This window comes from Herpailurus yagouaroundi, unplaced genomic scaffold (genome assembly GCF_014898765.1).
Source record: "Herpailurus yagouaroundi ecotype Mexico unplaced genomic scaffold, PumYag 67690, whole genome shotgun sequence".
NCBI lineage: Eukaryota > Metazoa > Chordata > Mammalia > Carnivora > Felidae > Herpailurus > Herpailurus yagouaroundi.
Window position 1 is genome coordinate 4,088,880 of NW_024420490.1, and position 24,723 is coordinate 4,113,602.

The 24,723-nt window shown below is 37.3% G+C and overlaps 1 protein-coding gene and 1 non-coding gene across 2 annotated transcripts in view; both read right to left on the minus strand.

The window, feature by feature from the left end:
- Positions 1–1,847: 1,847 nt before the first annotated feature.
- Positions 1,848–24,723, minus strand: part of BEND2 (BEN domain containing 2) — a 33,809-nt gene continuing 10,933 nt past the window's right edge. Inside the window, 6 exon segments of the mRNA XM_040468277.1 lie at positions 1,848–3,326; positions 10,858–11,061; positions 15,640–15,871; positions 17,765–17,886; positions 19,264–19,464; positions 22,153–22,266. Of these exon segments, the coding sequence (XP_040324211.1) occupies positions 3,139–3,326; positions 10,858–11,061; positions 15,640–15,871; positions 17,765–17,886; positions 19,264–19,464; positions 22,153–22,266 (1,061 nt within the window). The 3' untranslated portion in view covers positions 1,848–3,138.
- Positions 17,996–18,188, minus strand: LOC121025689 (U2 spliceosomal RNA). Its single transcript, XR_005788129.1, has one exon. It is a non-coding gene; the product is annotated as a U2 spliceosomal RNA (small nuclear RNA).

Below are 24,723 nucleotides of genomic sequence, written 5' to 3' on the forward strand. Positions count from 1 at the left end.
TGTTATTATTTTATTACAAATAAAAATGTGTCATATATTTAAATAAATATTAAAGTATAAAATGATATTATGCTTTAGTAACACTTCTTTTTTACCCAAGAAGGGTAAAACACTTCCAAAGTTTTCAATATCCTTATGACTATACCCACAATAGTAAGTCACTGTTGCTGGGTTCAACTATTCCATTTTGCTTATTAAGCAAGAAAGTAAACATTCTAACTGTACCACTTTTATGGAACGGGATGAAAAATATGTTATTAATTTAAAAAAAAAAAACATTGTGGATTGCATTAGTAAAAGAACAACCAAAGCATCAGTATTAAGAATATTTTAAATATTTATTGTATTTATTTGTAAAATAAGATGACATATGAAAGATAAACTTATTTATCAAACACAAGTCTTATGAACAGCCATTTAAAATCTTTAACATTGAACTAATACAATAATGGAGTGATCCTGTGACACTTTGAAGACAGAAAAGGTTTCATTTAGTTTAAAATAAAATATGCAGCACCTTTATGAAATTTATTTTGCTCAACCAGTGTGACTGTAAAGTTGTGCACAAAAAAAAAATAAGTTGTGCGTATATTATGATTCAAACTAAGAAATCATTTTAAACACTTTCTTAAAAGAAATAATGGGGAAAAAAAGGGGGGGGCACCTGGGTGGCTCAGTCAGTTAAGCGTCCGACTTCAGCTCAGGGCACAATCTCACGGTCCGTGAGTTGGAGCCCCACGTCGGGCTCTGGGCTGACAGCTCAGAGCCTGGAGCCTGTTTCAGATTCTGTGTCTCCCTCTCTCTGACCCTCCCCCGTTCATGCTCTGTCTCTCTCTGTCTAAAAAATAAATAAACGTTAAAAAAAATAAAAAAAAAAGAAATAATGGGTATTACAAACTGTTGTAGCCAATACAGCACCCACTATCCACATGTGGCTATTTTAATTTAATTTTTAATCAGCTAAAATGTGGTAAAGTTTTAAAATTTAGTTCCTGTCTAATTAGCCACCTCAAGTGTTTAAGAGCTACACGTGGCTAGTGACATTACCATTATGTTGGTAATAGTATTAGACAGGACTGGTCTAGTAACTTATATCAGCAGCCACCCTAATAAAGTTAACCATGTAAATCTTGGAAACTTTTGGTGAATATAAAGTTTTTGTTCTTGTAATTTTGCTTCTAATCCAGGGGATATTTCAGATAACACAAAATAAAAATCAAATTTGAAATCTGCATATAAAATTTGAAATTTAACCTTGTCTAAGATATAATTTTATTACTTTTCCATATTAGCTATATTACCAGTAGTTTGTAAAATTATTTGTGAAACTGAATGGTGAGGCCAAAGATTATTTTAGATGAATTAATCTGAATAACTCTGTCCAAACTCTTTGGCCCTCTATGGAAGATTTTTTTTTACTTGAATTATTTACTTTTTAAGATCACTGTAACATAGCCTAAACATATAAAGATATGCATAGAAATACTATAATTTTATTAACCTAAAGGCAACTAACAGCAAATTATATATTTGGGTAACAGAGTCATAAAAATTATATCTTACATCTTATTTTTCTAAAATTAATTATACTATATTTCACTAAAATATTCTAAGTTGAGTTTTCAAAAGATAATGTCATTTGAAAAATGTATCTATTCTACAAATTAACCATATAAAACAATCCTAAACTATTTCACAAGTCACCAAAATAACAAGACTTGTCAACTTTCACACAAATTACATTGACTGACCTATTTATTACTTTCTATTGAATTTCTTCTTTGCCTTATCAAAAAACTGATCTAGGATCAGAAAACTTATCTAGGAAAATCCATGGGTCATAAGCAAATGACTGCAGATAAAGAGTGAACTCCCACAAGGAAAAAAATTTGCTTCTTAACAATAACTAAAGATGCTATAAAATGAATGTAACTGAAGACCATTTGATAGGTTGAAAGCTAAAAGATGGCATTATAACTAACGGAATATTTCTCTTTTTTGACAAAATGTTTCTTAAACATAAATGATCAAACAATGAAATTATACAGTATTTCTATGGCTCACACATTCAAGAACTTTAAAGTGCTTAAGCTAAAAATAAAATCCTACTCATGAGCAAAATGGAATTTTTTTTCATTCTCCAATATTCTTGCCAATATCCTTTAAGATCACTTTTTTCTAATTGAATCTCTGATCAATTTTTTTTTCATTTAAACACTGTAAGATTTAAATTTGTATGCATTTCAATAGTAAAATCAATCAGAAAAACACGGTCTGTTTATAAACCTTCACCCAGACATTTCAGAAACAACAACAAAAATGTTAGTGTCTTAATCTGGTCAGATTCTTTTTATTCATAGTGATATATTCTTAAATTTAAATTACTTCAATGGAACCAAAAAGCCACCTGATAGGATTTTCTATGTTGACTCTTAGAAAACTGCTGTGATAAAATATTAACTGGAGGTAATTAGAAGAATGCTGTTTTTTAATCAGGAGTAAGTCAAAAAACATAGGTCTCATGTCTGGAAAGCTTGGGTCAAACAATGAGATGCCAATCCTATGAATCCCCTATGGATGGATGTATAAGAAAACCAACATTGGAGATTTGGTTATGTGCAAACCATACCTCCCTGCTGAGTCAGTGGAGCTCAGGCGTAAGATCTACAGTGACGATTCACTTGACAAATATTGAATATCCACTACCTACAAATTCCTACACTTGGCATTATGGTTTGCCTATCCAACTATGGCTCTCTACCTTACCACTGTGTCACTGGTGCTCAGATTTCCTCTGTCACTAAGAGCTAAATGTGCTATTCTCATTCTATATTAAAACAGCAGTGAAAACAACCTTCAGGAGTTTACTACCATTCCCTTAATTAGAGGTTCTTATCGGAATGCCGCCCATCACTTTGTTCATGAGATGAAACATTACACATCTTCCTAACGCAATTCTTCCTAATGCAATTCTATGTGGGCAGAAAAAGAACACTGGATATTTCTTTGGTTGTGAATGCAGAACTACACTGCCACTACAACAAGCTAATTTTGGAATTATAACTTGAGAAACTTACAGGATGATACAGCAGTAAAAAAAAATGTAGAATTAGAATGGCTGACATTCAAGTACTTCAGTCAGTCAATATCTCTTGGCTCTGACTCTGTTAAAGGGTTTGTTGCTGGAAGCGGCTATGCTTTGGATGTGGACTTCTTGAAGTCACATCTAAGACTACGGATACAACTATTGATAGCTGTCACACACAACTTCCAGTCATATCCACTTTCTGACAGATCGCAGGTTGGGTAGGCATCTCCAAGAAATTCTGGTGGTAAAATCCAAAAACATTAGTTACTCAGAAATCACTTCTCAGAGAAATGAATTTATTCAGCCTCAGTTCTATTGCTGTGTCTATGAAAGAAAGGGTCATTAAAACTTTAAAACACATGGACTATATTATTAGCTGAACAAATCTTTTCATCTAAAAGGATAATATGAAATAGCTCCATTCTTAAATCATAGTAAAATAACAATATCCCATGAACTTACTACATAACCAGAATGGAAATCCTCTCCTGCCTTCAATACCCAATGTAAACTTTTCTCATTCTTAAATTTATCAAACATGCATGTTATTCATTATAACATGACATGCTAAGTCTTTGTAACACACAAGATGCTGAAGTATCTTTTTTACTTTAATTTTTTTCTTTAATGTTTATTTATTTTTGAGAGAGAGACAGTGTGAGCAGGGGAGGGGCAGAGAGAGAGGGAGACACAGAATCTGCAGAAGGCTTCAGGCTCTGAGCTGTCAGCACAGAGCCTGACACGGGGTTCAAACTCACAAGCTGTGAGATCATGACCTGAGCCAAAGTCCGATGCTTAACCAACTAAGCCACCCAGGTGCCCCACTTTTATACTTTTAGAGGCAAGAAGCTGTAACTGCTAAATTTTTTGGTGCTGCTTGGTTTATCTCAGACAAGAAAGAATGAGAGTCTCTAGATCTTGCAGTTACAGGAAACCGTCTATAAGGGAAGGTAACAAAGCAACAAAGCTCAAATTAGAAAAATTTAGGATATTAGAGAAAGGAGGAGCACACACAAAGGGAAAGGTAGAGAAGAGAGATGTTATTTAACTGGAAGAGCAGAACTGTCCTCAGATACTTTTTTAGGTAACTTCTTTTTTAAAACTTATTTATGTATTTTGAGAGAGAAAGAGAGAAATGAGGGAGGGGTAGAGAGGGGGGAGGGAGAGAGAGAATCCCAAGCAGGCTCTGCGCTTTCAGCGCAGAGCCCGACGCAGAGCTCAAATTTATGAACCGTGAGATCATGACCTCAGCCAAAATCAAGAGTTGGACACTTTACCAACTGAGCCCCCCAGGCACCCCTCGGTAATTTCTGAAGTAAATCTGAGGTCTTACAAAAGGACCTGATGAATAATCCAGGCCAGCATTAGTTGAGTACATTAATCTCATTTATTTTTCAATAAGATTAAGAAGCTGGGAAATCAGGATAATGACATAAAAACAGCATAAGTCCAAAATTTTTAGCAAGGTATGTGACAAAGTTAAAAAGTTTTCATATTCAAAGGACTACTTAATACATCAGTGGTAGCCTTGGAGGAGGCTTTCACTGGTATGTCACTAGTGTTTTTTATGCTGCCAGACATTTTTATTCACAAAAAAAGAAGTTATGGAAAGCAGGCTTGGCCCATCTGCCCATGACAGCAAAGCTGGGATGGATAACTAATAGACTGGAAGACAAATATAGCATCTGCAAACCTTTCAACCGGCTGTAACAAGGAGCCTAAAGTGGTTGGTGTTTCCCAAAAAAATGTTCTCTGAGACACTAGTCATGAAAGAAGTTTCCTGGGGAAAAAGTTTACAGTTGTGCAAATGAGAAATGCTACACTCCAGAGTTAGTTCCCACTGAAAAATCCCACAGTGAAGAGACCTGCTGATTCAAAGGTGTCAGAAGCAGATGCGTTCGTAGGGCTTATAAACGAGGAAAGTAGCAAGGCATGCAACAACAGAAGGTCAGGACTGTGGAAATCTGGGAGCTAGAAAAAGAACAATAAATGAAGCCTAAAACGAACAAAAGGAAGGAAATAATAAAGATCAGAGCAGAAATAAATGACATAGAAACTAAAAAAATGGATCGATGAAACCAGGGGCTGGTTCTTTGAAAAAGTTAATAAAACTGATAAACCTCTAGCCAGACTTATCAAAAAGAAAAGAGAAATGACCCAAATAAATTAAATAAAGAGGATAAATAACCACACCACAGAAATACAGACAATTATAAGAGAATATTATGAAAAACTATATGCCAACAAATTGGACAACCTGGAAAAAATGAATAAATTCCTAGAAACACATAAATTACCAAAACTAAAACAGGAAGTAATAGAAAACTTGAATAGACCAATAACCAGCAAAAAATGGAATCAGTAATCAAAAAACTCTCCCAACAAACAAAAGTCCAGGACCAAAAGTCCCGATGGCTTCACAGGTGAATTCTACCAAACATTTAAAAGAAGAGTTAATACCTCTTAGTCTCAAACTTTTCCAAAAAAACAGAAAATGAAGGAAAACTTCCAAATTCATTCTATGAAGCCAGAATTACCCTAATACCAAAACCAGATAAAGACTCCACTAAGAAAAGAGAACTACAGGCCAACATTCCTGATGAACATGGATGCAAAAATGCTCAATAAAATACTAGCAAACCGAATCCACCAGTACATTAAAGGAATCATTCACCACAATCAAGTGGGATTTATTCCTGGGCTGCAAGGGTGGTTTAATATTCACAAATCAATCAACATGATACGCCACATTAATAAAAGAAAAGTTAAAAACCATATGATCATTTCAATAGATGCAAAAAAATCATTTAACAAAGTGCAACATCCATCCATGATAAAAACACTCAACAAAGTAGGTTTAGAGGGAATATACCTCAACATAATAAAGGCCATGTATGAAAAACCCACAATATCATCCTCAATGGAGAACAACTGAGAGCTTTTCCTCTATGGTCAGCAACAAGACAGGAATGTCCACTCTCACCACTGTTATTTTTTTAAGTTTATTTATTTATTTTTTTTTAGTCATCTCTACACCCAACATGGGGCTTGAACTCATGATCCCAAGATTAAGAGTTGCTCTTCCAACTGAGCTCTCTAGGTCACCCTCACCACTGTTATTTAACATAGTACTAGAAGTCCCAGCCATGGCAATCAGACAACAAAAAGCAACAAAAGGCATCCAAATCAGCACAGAAGAAGTAAAATTTACACTATTTGCAGATGACCTGATACTCTACGTAGAAAACCTGCAAGACTCCATCAAAAAATTGCTAGAACTGAAACACAGATTCAGTAAAGTCAGGCTATAAAATCAATGTACAGACATCTGTTGCATTTCTATACACCAATAATGAAGCATCAGAAAGAGAAATTAAGGAATTCATCCCATTTACAACCGCACCAAAAACCATAAGATACCTAGGAATAAACCTAACCAAAGAGGTATACTCTTGGTTGAAAGACCTATACTCTGAAAACTATAAAGCACTGATGAAAGACATTGAAGATGACACAAAGAAATGGAAAGACATTCCATGCTCGTGTATTTAAAGAACAAATATTGCTAAAATATCTAACATTTAATGCAATCCCTATCAAAATACCACAAGAATTTTTTTACAGAGCTAGAACAAACAATCCTAAAATTAGTATGGAACCACAAAAGACCACAAATAGCCAGAGCAACTCTGAGAAAGAAAAGCAGAGCTGGAGGCAACACAATTCTGTACTTCAAGTTATATTACAAAGCTCTAGTGATCAAAACAGTATGGTACTGGCATGAAAACAGACACATAGGGGCGCCTGGGTGGCGCAGTCGGTTAAGCGTCCGACTTCAGCCAGGTCACGATCTCGCGGTCCGGGAGTTCGAGCCCCGTGTCAGGCTCTGGGCTGATGGCTCAGAGCCTGGAGCCTGTTTCCGATTCTGTGTCTCCCTCTCTCTCTGCCCCTCCCCTGTTCATGCTCTGTCTCTCTCTGTCCCAAAAATAAATAAAAACGTTGAAAAAAAATTTTTTTAAATAAAAAAATAAAAAAAAAACAGACACATAGATCAATAGAACAGAATAGAAAATCCAGAAATGAACCCACAACTATATGGTCAATTAATCTTTGACAAAGCAGGAAAGAATATCCAGTGGGAAAAAGACAATCTCTTCAACAAATAGTGTTGGAAAAGCTGGACAGCAACTGGACCACTTTTCTACACCATATACAAAAATAAATTCAAAATGGATTAAAGACCTAAATGTGAGTGAGACATGAAATCATGAAAATCCTAAAGGAGAACACAGGCAGTAACCTCTCTGACATCAACCCTAGCAACATTTTTCTAGATAGGTCTCCAGAGACAAGGGAAACAAAAGCAAAAATAAACTATTGGGACTTCATCGAAATAAAAAGATTCTGCACAGCAAAGGAAACAATCAACAAAACTAAAGGGCAACTGCTGGAATGAGGGAATATATTTGCAAATGACATATCTGATAAAGGGTTTCTATCCAAAAAATATAAAGAACTTATAAAACTCAACATTCAGAAAACAAATAATCCAATTAAAAACTGGACAGAAGATATGGTCAGACATTTCTCCAAAGAAGACATACAGATTGCCAAGACACATGGAAACATGCTCAACATCACTCAGCATCGGGGAAATACAAGTCAAAACTACAATGAGATATCACCTCACACCTGTCAGTACGGCTAAACTCAACAACACAAGAAACAATAGGTGTTGGTGAGGATGTGGAAAAAGGGGAACCCTCCTGTACTGTTGGTAGGAATCCAAACTGGTGCAGCCACTCTGGAAAACAGTATGGAGGTTCCTCACAAAGTTAAAACTAGAACTACCTTACAATCCAGCAATTGCACTACTGTGTATTTACCCAAAGAATACAAAAATACTAATTCCAAGGGACACCCCCCCAATGTTTACAGCAGCATTATCTACAATAGCCAAACTATGGAAATGGTCCAAATGTCCATAGACTGATGAATGGGTAAAGAATACTGGTATGTATGTGTATAAACACACACACACACACACACACACACACACACACCCCAAGTATTACTCAGCCATAAAAAAAAGAATGTAATCTTGCCATTTGCAATGACATGGATGGAGATAGAGAGTATTATGGTAAGCGAAATAAGTTAGTCCAAGAGAGACAAATACCATATGATTTCACTCATTTGTGGAATGTAACAAACAAAACAAATGAGCAGAGGGGAAAAAAAGAGAAGGAGGCAAACCAAGAAACAGACTCTTAACCACAGAAAGCAAACTGATGACTACCAGAGGGAAGGAGGGTAGGCAGATGGGTGAAATAGTTGATGGGGATTAAGGAGGGCACTTGTGATGAGCACTGGGTATTATATGTAAGTGTTGAATCACCAAATTGTACAACTGAAACTAATATTACACTGTATGTTAACTAACTAGAATTTTAAAAAACTTTAAAAAATGTAGTGGATTGCCATCAATGGAAGTGTTCAAGGTGAGGAGAGGTGACTATATGTCAAAGCTGAGATCAAATTCCTGCTCTGGGGCAAAAGCTGTATTAGAGGATGTGTGATGTACTTCCTGTTGCTAAGCTTTTATAGTTATGTTGTATACAGACATAGATGGGAAGGTATAAGGATTGTTCGCTGATTGCAAATCTGCAGCCTACTAACTTTCTCCATGTAAACCATTCTCTAAAGGGCCCCTAAGTGATACTGAACTCTCATCATAGAGTGTGAACAATAATTTCTTCTATGAAATCACACCTTTGGCTACTAGACATATTTGACTACTAATTTCTGTAAGAGTTCCCTCCAAATAATAAAATCTGAGAATAAGAAATTATAATAGAATAGAATAAACTGGTTTATTCATTCAATGGGATTCCAATCAGCAGTTAAAATGCATGAACTTCAAAAACATAATGTTGAGTGATAAAAATTAGCAAAAGGATACACACTATATATCCCCATTTATGTACATTAAAACTATAGAATATTATATAGTATTTATGGATCTATCAATACAAGTAGCAGAAGTGTAAAATATGCACGCAAATAATAAATCTAACTCCAAGACTGTGGTTACTTCTGGGGAGAAATACAGGGAAAGGGATGATGGGAGAGAATTTTAATTATATCAGTAATAATTTATTATTAAAAAAAAAAAAACACCTGGAGCACAAAAAGCAAAATACCTATATCTGTACTGGATTGACAAGTGATTATATTACTATATCATTTCTGTACATTTCTGTGTGTTTTATACTGAACTGATACTTTTACACAAATTATGTTGGAGGCCATAAAGTCCAGTCCTTCTATGAGTAGAGGAATCGCCTCTCATCTCTGCTCACTGAGATTTTGCTCTGACTCTATTCATTCTTTAAGTTCATTTTGTCCTTATATTAAAGTAAAATATGTTTTCTGGTCATATTCTCCTCCTTGGGCCTGGCTCTGCCCAAGCCTCTAGGACAATGATGATTCTATCGTATTCTCCCTGCTGAGATAACTCAATGGCTGCCCTTCCACATGGAACAGAACTTTGAGTCTTATGGGAAATTTGTTAAAATATGCCCCATGTGGATAGTATGTCAAACTCATACTGAATATTTTTTACTACAAAAGACATCTTCTTGATTTGTAATATAATAAGGGATAAAACAAAATGAAATGCATAGTGTAATATCTTTAGTCTACTTTTAAGGAACTAGTATATTCCAGATATTAAAAGAACTATAAAAGTCACCTTTTCCCCCTCACTTAAAAATTTTTTTAATTAGAAAGATAATATTTCTCCTATAAACACCTTCATTTCCAGATTGGTTACAAAGTCTGTGTCCTTTTTTTTTTTTTACTGTAATGTAAGAGGAATTAGGTTTTGTTTTTTTGCCTGGTGGGTTAGCTCAGTGATGTCCAAATTGCAAACTGTGACCAATTACTAGGTCATGAGATCAGTGATGGCAGCACATTTTTAAAAATGTATTAGAATAGAAACCACTGGAATGTAATTCTCATAGAAATAATAAGCATTGCTTGTGAAACTTTTGCTTGTGTTTTTAAAAACTCATACACACATGTACTGAGTCACAACATAAACTGTATTTTTGACTATGAGTTGCAGTAAAAAACACATTTGAAAACAATTGGATTAGATGACAGCAAATGCTTACAAAAGGTGCTGTAAGCCAGCCTTCTTTAGTTCAGTCTGAAACACAAAGCGCTGTTCAAATTTGCTGGGTATGTGTGATATGAAGGCAGGAACCAAAGAACTAACTAACTGAGATGGTGCTCAGAACTCTCTCTTTGCTGGGGACCAGCAATACAAATAAGAAATATTCTGCATCCTGCGTTTTCCAAATTAACAATTTCATAGAACTGCTTTTGGAAGCTTCATCCATATACATCATAGATAAAGACGACACTGTACTCATATGCACAAGAAAAATCTAGCAAATTAACCCGCTGTGCTATTGTTGACACTTTGGCAAATTGATAAAGCCCAGCAGCTTCGACCCTGATCCTCAGTAAACAGAGGTGTTTGAGTTTCCATATGCCTGGCAAGACAGAGCAATTAGCCTGGGAAATCCAAATGCAAAAGGAACACAATTTATGAAAACGCTCCTTGTTATGCTCTAAAGAGGGAATTAGTTACAGCTCCATCTTTCCTTAAAATACACACAAACTGAATGGATTGTCGTTTCTGTCCTTCTGTAACATAATTTGCTTTTTATTTATTCTCACATACTCAACTTGTAACCCACCTCGAAGAGCGTTAATCCTATTCGGATTAAGGGCATACAAACCATGCCCAAAACTGCCATAGATGTTACTTCTTATCAGGACTTCCTCTGTGAACAGGTTGTGAATTAAGTATATGGCTGACAGCTCTGGGCGAGACTTCACTTTTGCCATACTTAGCACTGAATGCGGCAACCGGATATTTCTATCTGGATTTCCAAGATATTCTAGAAGCAAAAGAGAAAGAAGATGTCAACTTCCATGGCAAATGTAGGGTTCAAGTTTTTAAAAAGGCTTTAACAGAATGGTTGATTTTTCTGAATTTTTAGGCTCCAGAATTTGAGACGTTAAAAAAATTAAAGCCTTAGGGCACCAGGGTGGCTCAGTCAGTTGAGTGTCTGACTTCGGCTCAGGTCATGATCTCGCAGTCCGTGGGCTCAAGCCCCACATGGGGCTCTGCGTTGACAGCTCAGAGTCTGGAGCCTGCTTCATTCAGATTCTGTGTCCCCCTCTCTTTCTGCCCCTCCCCTGCTCACACTCTGTGTGTGTGTGTCTCTCTCTCAAAAATAAATAAACATTAAAAAAAATATTAAGGCCTTAAGTTTTTAGTGTATCATGAGATAGCATGACAAATGAAACAGGAATCACTGCTGATATGATTACACATGTTCTGATCATTCAGGAAAGTGATTTAGTGTTCTTTTGCCTTTCAGGATATAATCAGTTTTAACATTCCATTTAGTAATAAATTCTAAGTAATTTTCATGCATCGTTGTCCTCTATAAAAAAAAAAAAAAAACAACGCTTTTTCAAAAAGAAGCAACAGGAGCACCTGGATGACTCAGTCAGTTGAGCGTCTAACTCGTTATCGGCTGAGGTCATGATCTCACAGTAGTGAGATCAAGCCCCCAGTCAGGCTCCGTGCTGAGTGTGGAGCTTGTTTAGGATTCTCTCTCTTCCTCTCTCTCTGCCCCTCCCCAGCTCGCACTCTGTCACTCTCTCCCTCTCTAAAATAAATATATAAACTTTAAAAATCATTTTTTAAAAAGGAACAAGGTTATTACTGAAATTTTTACAATTTTTAAAATGTATGTTTTCTGGGGCACCTGGGTGTCTCAGTTGGTTAAGCGCCCGACTTCGACTCAGGTCATGATCTCACAGTTCATGAGTTGGAGCCCTGTGTTAGGCTCTGTGCTGACAGCTCAGAGCCTGAAGCCTGCTTTGGATTTGTATCTCCCTCTCTCTCTGCCCCTCTCCTGCTCATACTCTGTCTCTCTCAAAAATAAATAAATGTTCAAAAAAATGTAAATGTAGGGTTTTTTTTATTGGTTATTAAACTCATCATTTAAAAATCAGCAAACTCCAAAGGAAACAATCAACAAAACTAAAAGGCAACCGACAGAATGGGAGATGATATTTGCAAATGACATATCAGATAAAGGGTTAGTATCCAAAATCTATAAAGAACTTATCAAACTCAACACCCTAGAAACAAATAATCCAGTGAAGAAATAGGCAAAAGACATGAATAGACACTTCTCCAAAGAAGACATCCAGATGGCCAACTGACACATGAAACAATGCTCCACATCACTCATCATCAGGGAAATACAAATCAAAACCACAATGAGATACCACCTTACACCTGTCAGAATGGCTAACATTAACAACTCAGGAAACAACAGATGTTGGTGAGGATGTGGAAAAAAGGGGAATGCTTTTGAAATATTGGTGGGAATGCAAACTGGTGCAGCCACTCTGGAAAACAGCATGGAGGTTCCTCAAAAAACTAAAAACAGAACTACCCTAAGACCCAGCAATTGCACTACTAGGCATTTACCCACAGGATACAGGTGTGCTGTTTCGAAGGGACACATGCACCCCCATGTTTATAGCAGCACTATCCACAATAGCCAAAGTATGGAAAGAGTCCAAATGTCCATCGATGGATGAATGGATAAAGAAAATGTGGTATATATATATATATATATATATATATATATACACATATACATACAATGGAGTATTACTCGGCAATCACAAAGAATGAAATCTTTCCACTTGCAACTACATGGATGGAACTGGAGGGTATTATGATAAGTGAAATTAGTCAGAGAAAGACAAAAATCATATGACTTCACTCATTTGAGGACTTCAAGAGACAAAACAGATGAACATAAGGGAAGGGAAGCAAAAATCACAAAAACAGGGAGGGGGACAAAACATAAGAGACTTTTCAATATGGAGAACAGAGGGTTACTGGAGGGGGTGTGGGAGGGGGGATGGGCTAAATGGGTAAGGGGAATTAAGGAATCTACTCCTGAAATCACTGTTGCACTATATGCTAATTTGGATGTAAATTTTTAAAAATAAAAAATAAAATTAAAAAAATGTTTAAAAAAATCAGCAAACGCAACTCAGTTATCTTATTTTAGATAACTTATTTGAACCCAAAAATAAATTTTAAGCCTATTCTCATTCCTCAACTCTACAGCCTAATTATCACCAACTCTCATCAGTCCTAGTCATTCAAATTAACCACACTTAAAAATATCATATTTTACACATAATAAAGAATTATTTGTTGGAGAAAATATGTTAGAGAAATACAATAGGATTCTTACAGGTCCATAAACGTATTTTTCATCTTGAAACATTCATCATTTAATGAGTAACAGTATTAATTACTGAATCCCCCAGATCCAACATTTAGCAAGAGACATAAAATTATTCAAAAGTTCACTTAGTAGGTCCAAAGACTTCACTCTGGAAGATTAACCTAGCAATATTTATCAAGGCCTGAAAAAAAGATTAATACCCTTTAACCTGGTATTTCAAATTCTGAGAACCTAACTTGAGAAGAGACCCCAGGGTGCCTGAGTGGCTCAGTCACTTAAGCATCTGACTTCAGCTCAGGTCATGATTTCACTGTTTGTGAGTTCGAGCCCCATGTTGGGCTCTGTGCTGACAGCTCAGAGCCTGGGGCCTGCTTCGGATTCTGTGTCTCCCTCTCTTTTTGCCCCTCCCCCACTCAAGCTTTGTCCCTCTCTCTCTCTCTCCCCCTCTCTCTCTCTCCCCCTCCCCTTCTCTCTCTCCCTCTCAATCTCTCTGTCAAAAATAAACATTAAAAAATTTAATAAAAAAAAAGAATCCAAAATATGTACAGAGCTATACAAAGGAATTTTCTGGCAGCATGAATTGTATGACTAATAATCCTCTCCAAAAAAAATCCGCAAAAAGAAAGAGGGAGGTAGTTAAAGAAATTAGAGCACTTAATGGAATATTATATACCTGTTAAAAGCAATGATCATAAACACTGGAGATTCTAGAGGAAAAACATACACCTATCATATTTAATAAGAAGAGCATAGAAACCATAATGTTTTAAAAGGTAAGAAAAAAAGTAGAAGAAAATTAAAATGCCCATAATAGTGTTTTACAGTATCTGGATGGGATACAGTATCTTGTGGGAGCTTTTCTTCCCTCCCAAATATTTTCCAATTTGTAAGAATCAAATGGTGTAACAGACTATACACAAACTGGGCAGCTCAGCTGCCTGGCTCACAATTTGCTTAATTGGCTCTATCCCCTGGTTCTAGACCTCTCACCTAAGCACCCCAAATCAGATTCTTTCTCCTAGGAATCTGAACGGTGACCAGAGAAAACCAGAACCTAGATATCATGGAAGACACAGAGACCCACAGACCTCAATAGACCCCAGAGGCTGCACTGTGGGGCCTGGCAGTTTGGCTCCTGCATGTGGCTCGGTTTGTTCTTTCCTTCTTTAAATCTCAGAGCTATTCACCCTCTGATTTTTGTTATGGTTTAATTGGGCCAAAGTTTGTTTCTATGGCATACAACCTGAACAAACAGAGTAGTTCCATTACTTTTATAATGGAAAAAATATAATGGAAAAAATATAAAGATGCATCATTTGAATAATTTCGTCTAAACAGGTTCACAGGTAATATTCTTCCTTAGGGGTGACATGGGGGCTGGGGAGAAACAGAAAATAGTTTTGCTACCTCCAGTGCCACTACACCCCAGCATACTGAGGGAGGGGTATTGGGAAGCATGAGTGGCAGGTGGCGTGGTCACCTACAGAACCGACTGCCGCTTGACACTAATCAAGTGGGATGTGCCTCCAGCAGACAGCTAGCGGTAGGGGCAAAGTGTTCTGACAGATGGGATTCATCAATTCACACAAAAGCTCTTTAAGGAGCACCAGCCATGTGCTGGGCACAGAGAGAGCAAAACACCTGAATTGCTTCTGGATCATCCAGCTGTAGCACCTTCTCCTTCACCTGCGGAGCAAGATGCCTAAACTAAGGGGCAACTGGGTGGCTCAGTTGGTTGGGTGTCCAGTTTCGGCTCAGGCCATGATCTCACGGTTCATGGGTTCAAGCCCCATGTCGGGCTCTGTGCTGACAGCTCAGAGCCTGGAGCCTGCTTTGGATTCTGTGTCTCCCTCTCTCTCTCTGCCCCTCCCCGGCTCACACTCTGTCTCTCTCTCAAAAACAAATAAACATAAAAAAAAAAAGATGCCTAACCTGAAGGTTCACACTGGCTGAAAGAATTAGCTGAGAACTGCTTTTCAAAGGAAACGTAACAGGTTTAGCTTAATGTTAAAAACTACCAGTCTCAGAACTAGGTTGTCCGTTTTCATTAACTCCTTAATATAAGAGATTAGGTTGTTTAGATTTCTTATGAAAACTTTCAAACATACATAAAAGTAGTACAAGGAGATCCATAAATGCATCACCCAGATTCAACATGTATGATCAAGAGAACTTATTTTAACTCACCCAATGCTTCGTAAGATACCAATGAATTATCAGTGGAATGTTCTTTAATTCCTTTGGGGCAAGCGCTGCTGTTCTGCTGAGAATTCCCATTTCCTCTTGTTTCTGAGGCAGCTGCTTGCTGAGATAACTGGGAACTGCTTTCACTGCCTTTACCATACCTCGTACCGTTCAAATCTGCAGCCACTGGTGTATCAGGATTGGTAGGGCCTTTACTGTTGTCACGAGCTTTCTGCTGAAACACCAAATTGTATTTATAAACAAAGTCCCATTGGGAGAAAATATGGACATGTTCTATCAGGTACCAGAACCCCCCAGGTTGGTAAGGAAGCAACCGTCTCCAATAAGGTGAGCGAAAGCCGTGATAGAAGGAGAGGTGTGGCTTCCTCCTCAAACCACCTTAACTGCCTGCTTTTTGGAGAACCTGGCAGCTTTATCTAATTACCTGAATGATAATTGCTGGCACAAAATAAGTGCTTAGGAAACATCTCATGAATAAACGAATCAATCAGCTTCTTGGAGATGACAACTTGTGGGGTTTTTTTTTTTTTGAAATATTTTTGTTTTCTTTCTCTTTCCTTGGTGGCTAGAGACTCTAGGGATGTCTAAAGACCCTCAGGATCTTTTTAATTTTAAAGCTGTGCTTGAGTCCCATTTTCCTGGCATATTCAACCAGAATCTTTGATGGAAGGAGTGGGAAAGCTCAGGCATTAATTACATTCTTTAAAAGTGTCTCGCACTATTCTAATACATACCGGGGGCTGACAACCACTGCTCTAGGTCCGGGCTTCTCAAACTTCAATGTGCACACAAATCACCTGAGGGTCTTGCGAAAATGCAAATTCTGCCTCAGTGAGTCTGGTGTGGAACTCAAGACTCTGCATTTCTCACAAGCTTTCCTGTGGTGCTGCTGCTGCTGGTCCGCGGACCCGCTTTGAGTGGCAAAGACCTATCCCTCTCCTAGTCAAGTACACAGCAGGCATTTGGCAGATGCTGCTTCTCTTCTGACGCCTAAGCAAATATGCAAATTACCATTTTCCAGGCAGTATCATAATTTTACATTCAAATGTTTAGGGTGCAGTTTTTGTAGGATATAAAAGGGAATGTGAAAAATAAGCAGATTTGGTTTCAGACAGATGGTGCGTGAGCTATCACTGAAATCAAGCCGTTCACCAGGAAAACATAAGCTCAGCTACAAATATTCTTGGCAGAGAGTTTCCATAAACTCACTCCAGAGACGCAGGAGTGACTGTATGTGGTGAGAATAACATGGGATTTTTAGAGGGGTGGGTAGAAATGAGAAATTGTTGAGTTAAATGCTTCTTCAGGAGAAGGCAATAGATGGGACACTCTCCCTCTCCCCTACTGGCCTGTTCATGTTAAAAAATCTCTAATGAGAGGCGCCTGGGTGGCTCAGTCAGTTAGGAGTCCGACTTCGGCTCGGGTCATGATCTCACAGCTCGTGGGTTGGAGCCCCACTTTGGGGTCTGCACTGACAGCTCAGAGCCTAGAGCCTGCTTCGGATTCTGTGTCCGTCTCCTTGCCCCTCCCCTGCTCGCACGCTCTCTCTCTCAAATATAAAATAAAACATAAAAAAAAATCTCTAATGCACTTTGAAGATAGAATGGATGAGAGAAAAGCTAGATTCCTGTTTACCATGTAACTGTGGAAAGTACAACATATCTACGATTGCTTAAACTCATGACATGCATGCTTTTCACCAGGTCCTGCCATCACTGAAAGCAAACAAGCACCTGGGCCATCCATAAGTACCATTAGAACAGCTAAGCAGCACCACAGTCTGCTCTTTTCTGTGTTACTCAATGGGATACTGAAAAAGATTTACCAAATACCTTCACAGCTGAAACTTTTTTCTAGTATACACCGTGGCTTCAAATATACAAACTCTAACACTCCATTTGATTGCTTTTATCTTTAGAGTATTTGTATGGAGGATAAATGTCAAAGAGTGAAACAAACAGGCACAGAACATACACTGCCCCTTAATTAAATAAACAAGAATTGAGCACACAGCCTAAAGATCCAGTGTCTCATGCTATCCATTCCGGAATTGTACACAGTATGCAATTGTACAGCAGCGACCATATTTAAATAAAAAAGAACTTACTCGTATTGTGTTGGCTTCAGAACGCAAACAGCTGATCAGAGAATTGATATCGGCAATACAGGTTTGCCAGTAATTTCCATATTCACGCAAATCATAGTCGGGAAAAACTGATTGCAGATGTTCTGCAAAGAGCAGAAAGCGTTTATGAAAATTTTAAAAAAGAAAAAAAACCCAAAGAACTGACAAGACATTTTTTATTTAAAAAGCTGAAATTTTCTATTTTGAATTGTCATTCTCTTCTCTCTTTCTGAGAGTTTAGAAATTCCGTCCAAAGAGGATGCTTTGCTGAGTATCTCACTTCTTCTAATGCACAATTCCCTATAAAACATTGACCTAGGGAGCCGCTAACGAGCCACTGGTGCTTTTATTAAATTAATAAGAACATATACTACACTTGATCTTAGCCAAAAGGCTGAGAAGTGATGACGTTTTGGTGCTTTTTAAAAAAAGTGTGGGCTCAGTTGGTTGAGCATCCAACTCCTGCTTTTGGCTCAGGTCATGATCTCATGGTCGTGAGATCAAGCCTGGCTTCAGGCTCTATGCTGGGTGTGGAGCCTGCTTAAGATTCTCTCCTTCTCCCTCTGCCCCTCCCCAACTCACACGTTCTCTCTCTTTGTCTCCAAAAAAAAAATTAAAAGTTAAAAAAGTATGTAACAGAAAGTCAAATATTTCTGGGTGTTAATGTCCTTGAATAATCCTATGGATAAGTTAAAACTAAAAAGGAAACCTGAAAATAAACAGAAAATCGTGTTATTGCAAATATTATTACACCATAGTCTATTTGTGCCTACTGTGTCTATCTTCCCCATAAGCTATTCCCTCTGCCTAGAATACCCTTCCTATTTATCTAGCTAAGGAATCCTCCCAAATCTAGCTCAAATGTTTTGTCCTTAGTAAGCCTTTCCTAATGCCCTCACAGTATTTGCTTTGCTCTCTGAGCTTCTACATTACTGCCTGGATGAGAATTGATCTGTTTCCCTCAACAGTTCCTTTCTAGACTGTGAACTCCTTGTGGGCAGAAATACTTATTCATTGTTGTGGCCTCAGTGCCTATGAGTTCTAGGACCTTCATACAAATTGCTGGAAGGCGGGAATACAGGAGGCTAAAATGGATTAATCATGACATTCTATTTCTGTGTTGCCAGTTACTAGCACAGAAGTGTGTTTTATTCTCCTGCATTTTGTGGGGTGGGGCGGGGGGGGGGGGTTCTTTATTTTTTTAGTACCAGGTTTCAGCACTGAAGAAATGACTTCATTCTAGCCATAAGCAACAATAATCAAGAAAGCTGGTCTTGTTCCATTAGCCTATGGACAAGTTTTACTCTTTACAAGCTATTACCCATTACATAATATTAAATTGTAAAATCTGGGTCAGACAGGTGAAAAAATAAACAGTTCTAAGATTTGCATCGACCTCATCACTATCTCTTCAACTGCCAATAACATTCATCAGATGACCCAATGATGATAAAACAAGATTCCATAATGACTTTACATACCTCTTAATGCAGCCATTTTGTTTGCATCTAGAGGTCGGAGGCCTTGGGAATTGACACCTACCCAGCCGTCCATCAGAATCTCCTTGGAGAACAAAATATGAATCAGGTAGCAGAATGCATGCCTAGGATTAGCCTTCCTTTGTGCAGTCAGCAAATGAGCATCAAACACCCCGACATTCCTTTTTGGATCACCGAGATACCCTTTTAAAACAGAGGGAAAAAGTAAAATCTTTGTGTTTTTTTCATGCAAGGCTACCATGAAAGTGCCCAAGAAAAGGAAACTAATTGATTTCTAATTCACTAATTTCTACTTGGGTGAATTTTTTTCTGTACTTCTCTCTTCTTTTCCTTAAATGAGTCTCTTTGATGCCATCTGCATAACAGCATTTTTCACCTTTTCTAGTCTTGAATGCTCCATACTTGAACTAATTGTTTCATTGTCTTGAATAAATTCAATTCTTAGGCTAAAGATGCATATGTAAACATGTTGCTCTGAGATCCCATTGCTCCCTTTTACAGACTAAAAGTACACTCAGAGCTATATTCCTGAGTGAGTATATGTTCCCTGAAAATGATTTGGAAAAAATGGGTAGGCATAATTAAGAAAATTTTAAGGGGCGCCTGGGTGGCTCAATCAGTTAAGCATCCGACTTCAGCTCAGGTCATGATCTCACGGTTCGTGGGTTCGAGCCCTGTGTTGGGCATTATGGTGACAGCTCAGAGCCTGGAGCCTGCTTTGGATTCTGTGTCTCCGTCTCTCTCTGTCCCTCGCCCCCACCTCTCTCTCTCTCTCTCTCTCTCTCTCAAAAATAAAAATAAACATAAAAAAAGAAAATTTTAAAATAGCTAGCATTTATTGAGTAACTCCTATATATCAGTCACTATGTTAAATATTTTGCATCTATAATCTCAGTTTCATCACCCTAATGACATTATGCCCATTTAGAAGATGAGGAAACTGAGGCCCACAGAAGTTACTTGTGAACAAGATCACAGAGCCAGTTTTTAAATCTGTTTATAAACCAAGTTCTCTGAACCATTAATCTGCTGATGTCTTCCATTCTTTTTTCTATTTCTTGTTTTGAAACACAAAATTAAAATCATACTTCATATATAGTCTGAATCCTGCTTTTTCAATTATCTCGAACATGTCTCCATTTTCTTTAGTTCTTGTTTTGTTTTGTTTTTTTTCCAAGTCTGCATCTGCATTCCTATCTTCATGATTTTCCTGACAGGTGACACTCAGGTTGGACTTGGGTTCTGAGCATTGAGTTAAGAGCTTTAAATGAATAATTCCATTTGATCCTCACAATTCTATGAAATAGGTACCAGAATTTTTGTCACTTCACAAATGAAGAAACCAATACTTAGGTTATATAAGTGACTGAAGGTCACATGGTTAGTAAGACCTAGAGCTGGGATTTGAACCCAGGCAATCTGACTCAAGAGCCCATGCTCTTAACCACGATGCTTTACTGCTTCATGTATGTCCATGGATATACCAGGAATTACTTCACTAATTCCCTATGGCTGCTTATTTGGCTGTCTCCAATTGTCCATGATTCTCTAAAGAAAGTTCTTGTACCAAAATTTAAATATAAATCTTTTTTATTAATTACATCTTCAGATAGAAGTGGGATTACTGAGTCAATTGGCATAAATACTTTTATGGATTTTTATAGAAATCGCCCTTCAGAAAGTTTTTGCCAGTGTATACTTCTAACAACAGCATACCATGGTGCCCATTTAGTAACAGAACAATTTTGGAACTTTTTTCTACTTTTGCCAACAAAATGATTTAAAAGAAAAGCATCTCCTCTAGGACAGGAGTCAGCAAACTACAGTCCACAGGGCAATCTCACTACCATTTTTTGCAAATGAAGTTGTATTGGCACATAGCCACGCTCATTCATCTACCTACATCTGTGGCTGCTTTCATGCTACAGCAGCAAAGTTGAGTAGTTGTGACAGACACCAGATGGCCCACAAAGCCTAAAATAGTTACTATCTAGCCCTTTACAGAAAAAGTTTGCTGAGCCCTGTGCTAGAATATTAATAAGAGATTATCTACTTAGAAGTAGAGACACAAAGGAACTATAAAATATTAGGAAGGTTTGCCCTTAGAAACCACGGAACTTAGGGTCACCTCATCTCTGCCACTGTGGCTTGGCAGGCAATACACAGCTCAGGTCATGATATCACGGTTCATTGGTTGGAGCCCCGCGTCGGGCTCTGTGCTGACAGCTCAGAGCCTGGAGCCTACTTCGGATTCTGTGTCTCCCTCTCTCTCTGCCCCTCCCCCACTCGCACTCTATCTCTGTCTCTCAAAAATGAATAAACGTTAAAAAAATTAAAAAAAAAAAAGAAATATGAGATTTAAAGCCAGAGAGAACTGAGTTAGAGTTCCAGAATTGCCACTCACCAGGTCTTAAGGCTTTGAGAAAGGGAGTAATAAAAGTACCTACATATGGGGTCATTTGAATGTTAACAGAGAAGAGACATGTCAGTTCATTAGTACAGTGCCTTGTACACACTCAATAAATGTTAGCCATTATTATTAATATAACCTAAAACCAACCCTTAAAATAGGAAACAAAAACCTTCCATTTGCCTGTATCAAGAACGTTTAAGGGGATGCCTGGGTGGCTCAGTCAGTTGCGTGTCTGACTTTGGCTCAGGTCATGATCTCGTGGTTCATGAGTTCGAGCCCCATATCAGGCTCAGTGCAGAGACCGCTTCAGATTCTCTGTCCCCTTCTTTCTCTGCCCCTCCCCTATTCATGCACGCTCACTCTCTCTCTCAAAAATAAATAAAACATTTAAAAAAAGAATGTTGAAGAATATATGTTAAGTGGTGCTACTTGTGATGTGTCATCACACAGTCAGTCACCAAAATTGGACCGGATGCAGAAAGATGATGAGCTAGAATCTTGGCTATTGTCATTTTCCAATATAGTTGAGTAAGATCTGTTTTCCATGACATTTTCTGCTTTTACCAATATTTCTATAGTTAAAAGTGCTGAAAGAAAAGAACTCTCGATAGCAAATTTGCTATACAGCAAACTATCCTTCAGATATGAAGGGGAAATAAACACATTCTCAGACAAAGAAAACTAAAAATATTTATCACTAGCAGACCGACTCTTAAAGAATGGCTAAAGGAAGATCATCAAACAGAAAAGTTATGATGACAGAAGGAATCTTGGAGCATCAGAAAGGAAAAGATAACAACAGAAAGAGCAGAAATATGCATGCAGAGAAACTTGATCATTCATTCAATATGAAATGGAACAGCTACACTGGAAAACAGTTTGGCAGTTTCTTATAAAACCGAAATCTTCAATTACCACATGACATAGTAATTTCACTCTTGGGCAAGTATCCCAGAGAAGTAAAAGCTCATGATATGACATGAAAACCTGCACATGAATGTTCTTAGCTTCATTCATAATAGCCAAAACTGTGAACAACCCAGATGTCCTTCAACAGGTGAATGGTTAAACAAACCGTGGTAAATCTAATACCATAGAATACTATTCAATAATTAAAAGAAATAAAGAACAGAAGAGGCAGAGATACAGATAAATACAATATGATCGTGAGTTTTGTAAACCATATGTGACGACTGAGACAAAAATGAAAATACCATCTGACATCCAAGACAATGACAGTTAAAAATGAGGAGGGCAAAGGGAACTAAGTGGAATTAAAGTTTCAACACTTTATTCCAAGTGGTAAAATGCTGACACCGGTAGACTGTGATAAGTCACATACATATATAGTAACATCCAGAGGAACCACTCAGAAAACTATATAAAACAGCATATTTAAAAACATAAATAAATCAAAATAGAATCCTAGAAAGTGTTCAGGTAACCCACAGGAAGGCAAAAAAAGATAAACAAAAAAAGAATGAGAGGGGTGTCTCACTAGCTCAGTCAGTAGAGCATGCAACCCTTGATCTCAGGGTGGTGAGTTCAAGCCCCACAATGGGTGTAGAGACTACTTACAAAAATAAATAAACTTTAAAGAAAATAATGAGAAAAACAGAAAACAAAAAGAAAAATAATAAAATGCTAGACTTAGGTCTATGATATCAATAATTATCTTAAATGAAAATAACCTAACCATATCAATTAAATGGCAGCAACTGGTAAAGTAGATTTAAAAAAGTCAACTATGTGCTGTTTACAAGAAACTCTACAAATTCAATACATAGGTAGATTGAAAGTAAACTGATGGAAAAGCATACATATACCATGCAAACATTAATCAAAAAAAAAAAAACAGAATAGCTGTACTGCCATCAGATAAAGTAGACTTGAGAGCAAAGAAAGTTACTAAAAACAAATAAAGATGAAAAGACCAACCCCAACGAAGACAATGATTCTCAACATACCAAATGACAAAGTCTCAAAATACATGAAGCAAAAATGGAAAGAGCTAAAAGGAGAAAGAATCAAATCCATAATTATAGTTCTGGACCTCACACACTCCCCTCTCTCAGCAACTGATGGAACAACCAGACCAAAAATCAGCAAGGATACATAAGATCTGAACAACACAATCAATGAACAGGATTCTCGTTATAGAACATTCCACCCAACAAAACCAGAATGTATATGTTTTTTCAAATGCCTGTGGATCATTCACCAACACAAACCACATCCTAGGCCAGAGGAAAAAATCTCAACAAATTTAAAAGAAAATAAATCAAAAGCATAAGAGACTCTTAAAAACTGAGAACAAACTGAGGACTGATGGGGGGTGGGGGGGTGGGTGATGGGTATTGAAGAGGGCATCTTTTGGGATGAGCACTGGGTGTTGTATGGAAACCAATTTGACAATAAATTTCATATATTTTTAAAAAAACAAAGAAAAAAAAAGAAAAGAAAAGAAATCATATGTGGTATATTTTCTGACCATAATAGAATCAAACTAGAAATCAATAATAGAAACACAAGAAGAAAAATCTTTAAACACCTGGAAATTGAACAGCATATTTATAAATAATAGATGTATCAAAGAGAAAGTTTTCAAAGAAATAATAAAACACATAGGACTTAATGAAAATACAACACATCAAAATATATGAGATGTAACTAAGTCAGTACTAAAAGTGAAATTTATAGCCCTAAATGCTTATATTAGAAAAGAAGACAGTTCTAAATTTATAATGTAAGTTCCTACACCAAAAACTAAGAAATGAAGAGTAAAATAAACCCAAAATAAGCAAAAAGAATGAAATAACAAAGAGCAGTAATCAGGCACCTGGGTGGCTCAGTCAGTTAAGTGTCCAGCTCTTGATTTCGGTCAGGTCATGATCTCATGGTTTGTGAGTTCGAGCCCCACATCAGGCTCTGTGCTGACAGCATGGAACCTGCTTGGGATTCTCTCTCTCCCTCTCTCTCTCTCTGCCCTTCCCCTTCCTGGGCATGCTCTCTCTTTCTCTCTTTCTCTC